This window comes from Petaurus breviceps, unplaced genomic scaffold, assembly GCF_028583685.1.
Source record: "Petaurus breviceps papuanus isolate PSGF00001 unplaced genomic scaffold, PetGlider_PUasm1.0 454, whole genome shotgun sequence".
Lineage (NCBI taxonomy): Eukaryota > Metazoa > Chordata > Mammalia > Diprotodontia > Petauridae > Petaurus > Petaurus breviceps.
This window is the reverse complement of record NW_027186342.1, coordinates 2,660,659-2,668,964: the sequence shown is the minus strand read 5'-3', so window position 1 is coordinate 2,668,964 and position 8,306 is coordinate 2,660,659. Positions and strand designations below refer to the sequence as shown.

Genomic DNA, 8,306 nt, shown 5'->3' with positions numbered 1-8,306 from the left:
AGGGAGGGAGGGAGGAAGGATGGAAGGAAAGAAGGAAGGAGGGAAGGGAGGATGGAAGGAAAGAAGGAAGGAAGGGAGGGAGGGAGGGAGGAAGGAAGGAAAGAAGGAAGGAAGCTGAATTCTGAGTAATTGAAAAGCCAATAAGGGTCCTGAAGAACAAATAATGAAGCATCCATACCTTCTTCTCTGTAGAGAGGCAGGGGACTGTTAAGGAAGAATATTGGATATATTGTCAAAAATGGTTACTATATAGGGCTTTCAAATGACTTTTTCTTTCCTATTGGTGGAGGGGGTGATCCACTTTTGGGGTGTGGGATGTAGAGGAGGAATGTTTGCAGAAATCAATGTGATGTAAAAAGAAATAAAACTTATTAAAGACCAAAAAAAGTGGGTCTTGGGAGGCACTAGTATGGTCTCTGAAGGTAGGAGTCTCTGTTCCTTTATAATGCAATAAAAAACGTTCGTAGGCTGTGGTCTCAATGTCTAGAGGCAAGAGGATGGACTTGATAATATCGTGGGGTTTGCTTCACCAAGTGTCCTGCTGGTGGGGACATTGTCATTTGTTGAAAGACAAGGACTTGTCTGGGAGGTGCACACATACATAACTGGAATGCAGGCACACAGAGTGATATTAATATGCACACACAAATGCTTGCAGATAGATACAAATACAATATCAACAAATGATGTTGACTCATTGGCACACAGCAAAGAGAAATGGAGACATGGGGAGCCAGACACATGAGGAGAGGTGGGGGAGAGGGAGAGAGACAGAGAGAGGAGAGGGGAGACAGAGACACAAGAGACTGAAAGAGAGAAGAAGGGAGAATGAATTCAAAGAACATGAATGAAAGAAAAGTAAAGTCAAAAAGTGTCTCCAGTAGCCACAAGGGAGGGACACGAAAGGGAGGTCAGAAAGGATGACTTAGAAAAGTCAAGATCTAGAATGACTAGAAAGAAATCTAAAAGAGAAATACTGGGCTGGTTGCAGAGAATGACAAGGGCGAGAAGAAGGTGGGAAAGGGAGGAGGCAGAAGAGGAGGCGGGGGCATCGATTGGAGCAGATACAATAGAGCTGCTTTGGCTCTCACTGCCTGCCTGCCTCTCGCATCCCGTAAGAGCACAATGTTGTTTTTCCATCCCTTTTCCCAAAGCCCAGGGCTTGAGATTGACTCAATTGCAGCTTCTCTCCATCCTGGATTTGAATAATTAAGTCATCTGGATTCTTATGATTTACCATTTCCAGTGATAAATAGACAGCAGCCGAGCAAGCCAGTTGGCAAAACTCAGGCTGGAAGTTATAATTTGTCAAGCTGCCAACAGATTCATGTTTTATGCTAATGGCTAGAGACTCATTGACTGGGGGGAGGCAGTGACCGGGTCAGCTCTGTCCTCGGGCACATCGGAGGTCAGGAGGTCGGGGGTGAAAGGCAGAGGCTGATATGGATTTTCTGTAAGGAGTGTTGTAATTTTATAATCATTCAGCTGGTCCTCACACAGAGATGCACGGAAGTATCCTGATCCACACACACACTCAGAAATATAGTGAAACACACACACACACTCTGACACAGGCACCTGCTCACCAGATCTCAAACCTGAACCCATCCCCTTCCTGTCACCTTCATATGCACTTACACAGATGCAAGAAAATTTAAATAGATTACTCCCATACAGACACATCATTATCTTCCCTGCACTCCCCCCCCCCATATATAAACACAAGGATAAAGTGACATTTCTCCCTCTCTCCAAGGTCTCTCTACCTTCTATCTCAAATTCTCAAGTAGGAAGCCAACCCTCTCACTTGAGATCTTTACTTTATATCCAGTGAATTCCAGATAATAGGGAAAAGGATGGAGTAAGTTCCCATAGCCCAATTCTCATTAAACCAGCCCTAGCAAAATCTTTTCTATTTTCCAACAAATAAAATTTGTTCAGGACAAGGAAACCCAACCTTGTTGGCAAGGCACCACAATTTTCCAATCCAGCATTACTTAAATTCAAACCAAACTTTCAAGTCCCATCATTTTATTTTATTTTATTCCACATCACATTTGGACCTTCCCTCCCTTCTTCCTCCCCCAAATCCTTAAAAATACTTTTGATAGTCATAAAAAAAAAAAAAACACCAGAGGCAGCCATTTGATTTCTGTATTTTGAAAATCCCTAGTCTTAAACTTTCAAATCTCTACTGTTTGACTCTGGATGAGGAAGGTCAGAAATCTTTTTGAAGCATCCCTCTTCACCTCTTACAGTGAGAAACTTGGGGGTTTGGCCCAAATAGGAAATGCCTATTTTTAAAGACCAAATGGGACATTATGGTTGCATTTTTAATTCCTAAGGTCCTTGAAAACGGATCAATGAGGAGTTCGGAATGCGAGGGGCCTTTATCCTTTTCCTTGTAGAGGATTTGAATTTGTTCCTGGTTGGTCTTCCAGAGTTGGAAAATCACAATTCCATTCTATTAGTGGCACCAAGGGGTAGGGATTCAGCTAGGGGGTAGTATTGTATTCAGATCTCAGAGATTAGATGAAACTGCCTGTGCCAAATTAGCAGCATTGCCTTGATTTGGATTTGGAATCTTTCTCAGCAGGGAATTTTCTGGCAGGTTTCCAAATAGGAAAAGGGAGGGAATTTTAACAGAATAGCATGAATACTGGGATGTTTGATCTTTGGTTCAGGCCTGTGGATAACCATCTTCTCTGCTACGTATAATTTCCTGGGAATGGTTTTCAAAGCACTGAATTGATTTGTCTCTCCATTTTCAAGAAAAAGGGTCCATGAAATGCATCTGAAATGTAGAAATAAGTCCACTCGAATGGCTATCTGCCCTCAAGTCCCTGCTGAGCCCTAGATGTAGTACAGTGTCCCAAGTGTACCAGACATAGCACTCTGGGTACCATTGCAGATGGGCCATATGTGATAGCCTATGTTGGCTAGATTATGGTGGAGAAGGATTTCCTGGGCTAAACTGAGGAGCAGAGATGAGATAAAAAGGTGACAGAGAAGCAAGTGTAATGACAATGATTAGAACAAACAGTCCTATTCACCCTGCTCCTGATTACCAGAGCTTTCCAATTCTTCCAGTCAGCTCTCTCCAATCCCAATATTTGCGGTCTGTGTAATTAATTGTTAATAGGCAGCGTCTGTTTCATCCTGCCCAGAGGCCACATAGAAAAGCCTCTTGGAACAGGAAAATAAATAATGGGGCTCCAGTTTGGAGCTGGGTGATGAGGTTATTTATGAGTGAGTGAACAATTTCTTCTCTTAGAAAGCTTAGGCAGCTAGAGTAGCTGGAGTAGGGAGGGGGGTGTTTGTGGGGAGGGAGTGCTGGAGCCTGGACAGTTCTGGGAATGTAGATCGTAATTGTGGGGATGGTCAACACCAGACAGGGCCGCGGATAAATCATGCATCATAATAAGCACAGGCATTTTCTGGCATTGGTTCACCACCCTAGTGTGGGCCCATAGGATCTGGGGTCTCACTGCCCTGAAGACTTATGGTCCCAGTGGAAGTGATTTGTTTTGATGGAGGGACCCAGTCTAGGGGCTGGATCAGGATCCTAGCACTTAGCTGGAAAACAACCAACCAGAGCTGAATTGATTTAAGAAATCTAGAGAAAAAGTGGGCACATTGGAGAAAATACATTCTATAGGGAGATAATGGGATACCTAGTAAATAATGCATAATAGTGTATTGTATAGTATTACATATATAATATTGTATAGGTATCCATACATTTGGAGAGGCTGAATGGAAAGCCATGTTGCAAATAATTGTGTGTTCAGTAGAATACAGATATATATGATAGGCTTGCAGTTCCTAGATGAGGGATATTTCTTTCTTCCATTAACTGCAAGGTCCTCACTGCTACTCTCCATCCCCACCCCTCACCTCAACTGCACACACACATTCTTGTATTTTTGAGGATTTTAAAAACAGTTCCATCTGAGTCAAATACAAAACTGTTTGATTCTATGGTGTCAGAAAGCCCTTAGTTTTGAAGGGTATGGTATCAGGAGACTGGGAGGACTATGTGTTTCAGTGGTATATGAATTTCAGCAACTTGGTAAGTCTATCCTTACCTCAAGCAGTCCTGGTGAGATTTAAAAAATAGAAGTTAGGGGTATGCTGGCTTCCCAGCCCACTGAGCCTCAGAGAGCCCTACTCAGCACACAAAAACCTGTCCTTGCCTTTGCTATCCAGATCACCTGTGGGGGTGGGGTAGTGGTGCTTAGGAGGGTCATCGAGTGGGAATGAGGGGCACTGTGCTGGTTGAATAAAGGAGGGAAGGGGCATCAGAGGGAACCCAGCCCCCACCCAGGCCCTACTTCTGTCTCTTCTTTTGCTTCATCCTGCGGTTCTGGAACCAGATCTTGACCTGAGTCTCACTAAGATGAAGTGAAGATGCCATCTCTGCCTGTCGAGCCCTGGGCAGGTAATGCTGCAGGTGAAACTCCTTTTCCAGCTCAGTCAGCTGTTTGGTGGAGAAGCTGGTCCGGGGACTGCCCCTTGCTGTTGCTGCTGCCGCTGCCACCGGTGCTGCCTCGGGCTCCCCAGAACTGCTGTCCCCTCCAGGCTTCGCTGGGCACAGAGGAGGAAAAGAGTCAGAGCCTGAGATGACCCAGCCACTGGGGGCCCCAGGGAACAGGAAGCATACAGAATCCCAGTAACCACCAGCAACCCTTTCCCAATTACAATCAATTTCTTTCTCCCTCTCTCCTTTTTTGTCAATTTCTCCTTCCTTCTCTTAATTCCTTTTTTCCTCCTTTCTTTTTCTGCCTCATTTTCTGTCTTTTAAAAAATCATACATATTATGGATAGATTGATTACATTTTATGTATGTATATTAAATTTTAATTACTTAGTAAATAATGTTTTATATAGCTATAGATATATGGGCAGAGGTTTTAACCTTACTAATTTTCTTCCTCTTCTCAATTTTCCTTTCACACTTATTTTATTCCCTCTCTCTTTTCCTATCTCCTCTTAAGTCCCTTCCTTCTCCTTTCTGTTTTCTCTCTCTTTCTCTCAATTTGGTCCATACTTCTATCCTTTCCCTCTAGCTACCTTTTCTCTTATCTCCTCTTTCAGCTATTTCTAAAATTTCCTTTCCCTGCCTTTCTTCGTTTCTTTGTCTCTGTATTTTTTATTCACTACTTGAGACCCTCTCATTTTTCCGTTCTCTGCCTTATTTCCTTCTCCTCAAAAGGCCCTCCCACCCCAAGCTCTCCGTCTTGCCATCCATCCCGTGCCTAGGTCCTTAAAGTCTCAAAAAATCTTAGACTCATTGTCCTTGGGCTCCAGACTTTGCGCTTTCCCCCCTGCAGGTTTAGGTAACTATTACCACCACCACAGGGCTTCTTATGGGGAAAGGGGACCTTGTCAATGCCATCCAGCTTAAATCCCAGTAAGAATAGAGAGAAAAAAATCTTGGTTCTTCTAAAGGGTTTGGGGACTTGTTTGGGGGAAAAAAAACCCAAGTGCAAATAGCTCTAAGAAGTGGGGTGCCAGGGGGCTGGCACGGAGGGGGGAGACTCAATGCCTTTCTCCAAACCTATTAGTCCATCCTGCCTCATCATTCATTCCCGAAGACAGCTGCCTCCTCTCCGAAGTCCACATTAGCCACGGGATTCAGGGAGGGGACTAATCATTCTACTACACAGTAATGGGGTCTTGGATCACGTGATCCACCGAGGCTCCACAGTATGCTGGATTCTTGACTTAATAAAAGAGGGTACAAAAACCTTCTATTTACATTTATTTGTTCAAATCTGAAGTCTAGAGCTAGTCTCACAAGAAATGTGGTGTCCATATAAAGCCCCTAAGTATTTGGTCCAAATCTCATTATCAGGGTTTTCTGGAGTCAATGGAGAAAGATTTCCCCAAACCTGCGCGCCAGGGCCACAGCCTCTATAGCTTCCAATAGGTCCTCCTCCCCTGCCTTCCCCTTCCACAGCTGGGTGAATTGTTTTCTTTATCTATGGAAAACAAGAAGCCTCGGGTTCGAGATGTTTTTTTTTTTGTTATTAAGTATCCTTAGAAACAATAACAATTCTCGAAGTAGCGTTTATTTTGCTAGAGGCGAACTTTCAAGTCCTCTGGAGGATGCGAAACAACAGCCTCTTCCTCCAGCCCTGCACCCGATCTGAGTCCGAATAGGAACCGAAAAAACCCAACAAAACAAAAACAAAGCTATCGACAGAGGCGGTCTGGGTCTAATGGCCCTGGGATCGTCTCCCCCTCCTCACCTTCTTTTAGTGTCCTTTCCCTTTTTTTCTCTCTGAGCCTTCCTCTCAATCTTCCTCTCTCCAATCTTTTTTTTTTTTTTAATCCATATGTCCTTCCATCTGTCTATCCATCCGCTTTAGAATTTCAAAAGCCTTTTGAGACTTGAGTCCTCATGGGGAACTGGGCAAAAAAATGTCCCTTCCATTTGGATGTGTGCTGTCAGTCTCTCTCCCTCCCCCTCAAACTCCAAACTAGGGGGGTATCCCATTCAGCCGTCCCACAGTCGTAAGCTTCGCCCCGCGTCAAGTTCCCTGAGATCTTTTAGCTCCCGCGACACGGGAAAGAAGGCAAGAAAGGGGCCACCCTCTGGCCCCAGACTCCAAACCTGGCTGATTTGGGGTTCCCTTCGCACCCACCTTTTCCGATAGTGTCAGACTTGCCTCCAACCCCGTCAATTTCTTCTCCGAAAGGAACCTCAACCTGACTAATTCTCTGGGCAGTTCCCCCCCACACACACATTTTGGGAGTTAAACAGGGTAGAAGAGTCAGGAGAGAGGTATGGAAGGAGGGGGACAGGATCCTTACCCCGAACTAAGCTTAGAAATGTTGGTTCTTCCGTTTCCTCTGTTTATCTCAGAGGTGCTGGGGGAATCAAGCACCCACCCAAAGCGTCCCAAGCCATCCAATATTTAATAAAGGGTTGGTCAGGGGCCCCTTTCGTTACTGCTCTCTGCCTGGAAGGGGTTTCTTCCTACTACGCTAGAAGGCCCAGCAGAGAAGGCAATGGGGACTGCGAAGCTTTTGTCAGGGACGTCCAGAATAGTCGTTTCAATTGGGCTAAACCCACGGATTCAGTCCCCGGACAATTTACTATAGTTTACTCTTTCAACTCTCGATCCCCACCTTCCCCCCCAACACTCACAAACTCTGGTCTCCCTAGCAGAGATCTCAATGGACTTTTTGGAAGAGGCCTGGTAAGGGAATATTTCTCAATGAAAATTAGCAACCATTTAAAAAGTCAACAGGCCAGGACCAACACAAAGTAAAATCCTTAAAGTGTCTGAAGTAAAAATTGAGTAATAGCCAATAAAGCTTCCACGTCCTCTGCCCACTTTAAAATCAACGAATAAGCTCCAGGTTCTATTTCCCTTCAGAAAAGTGTCCCCAAATTCCTGGCAGGATAACCGAGTGAACCAGTTTCGTGCCCCCTCTCAGTTTGCCCCCCCATTTCCCTTTCCCTCCAACCCCCTCCCTCCACTTTCCTTCTCTTTTCTCCATCTTTAGAATCATCGCTTCATTTTCTTATCGTATAACCATACCCTCCTCCCGCATAAGCCTAAAACTTCAAGGCTGTTACTTTTTCCCACGTAAAGCAGGCACATGCCGACCCTCCTCCCCACCACTCCCATAACCATAACTGTGCTGACTGGACCGCTTTTGGCACCCCAATAGAGGAGTGGAAATGATGTTTGCACGTGTACCTTTCCTTGTAACGCCCTACCAGTCCCCAGCTCACCTGCTCTGGACCGACTCTTCTTGGTTTTCATCCATTCAAAAGTTTGCGCGTCTCCCCAAGAGTCCAAGGAATTTCGCTCACTTGGCCCCTGGCCGGTCTCCCTGGGGGCACAGCCGACTAAGGTATAGGGTGAGTACAGCTCCACACCCCTGCCCATATAGGGAGGTGCAGCAAGGTACCCCAGAGAGGAGCAGCAAAGTCTGTAAGACAGGGAGGCAGATAGGTCTCTCGGGGATAGCTTGGAGTAGAAAGTGCGTTGTATAGGGTGTGACGAACCGGGCCAGTGGGACCAGGAGGGCTGGACTCAATGGAGTCAGAGTCCCTAGCGATGTCTCTCTTTCTCTCCAGTTTCGACCCTCCAGGGTATGCCCCAGCCCAGAGCATTCCTTCTGCCCCTTCTGGGGCGGCGCTCATGATCCAGGCATGGCAGAAAGGGAGGGCGAGGGGGCTAACGGACCCCCTCCTCGCCTCCCCATCCCCCCCAGTCCCAGAAACACCGAACGCCCGCCCCCTTCCCTCCCAGGAGCCGGGGGACAGAGAATTGCTACAAGAAATC

General features: G+C 45.8%; 1 protein-coding gene and 2 long non-coding RNA genes across 4 annotated transcripts in view; 1 reads left to right on the top strand and 2 right to left on the bottom strand.

Annotated features, from left to right (window-relative positions):
- Positions 1–8,306, bottom strand: part of LOC138171669 (uncharacterized) — a 201,875-nt gene that overhangs the window by 22,187 nt on the left and 171,382 nt on the right. The window lies entirely within an intron of this gene.
- The window catches only part of LOC138171667 (uncharacterized), a 132,963-nt gene that overhangs the window by 91,433 nt on the left and 33,224 nt on the right, over positions 1–8,306 (top strand). The gene's annotated exons all lie outside the window — the stretch shown is intronic.
- Positions 2,015–8,293, bottom strand: LOC138171665 (homeobox protein Hox-A1-like). The gene is made up of 2 exons (XM_069101286.1): positions 7,751–8,293; positions 2,015–4,587 (listed from the first exon to the last, which is right to left on the bottom strand). The coding sequence occupies exons 1-2, from the start codon at positions 7,905–7,907 to the stop codon at positions 4,331–4,333; spliced, it is 414 nt and encodes a 137-aa protein (XP_068957387.1). The 5' UTR covers positions 7,908–8,293; the 3' UTR covers positions 2,015–4,330.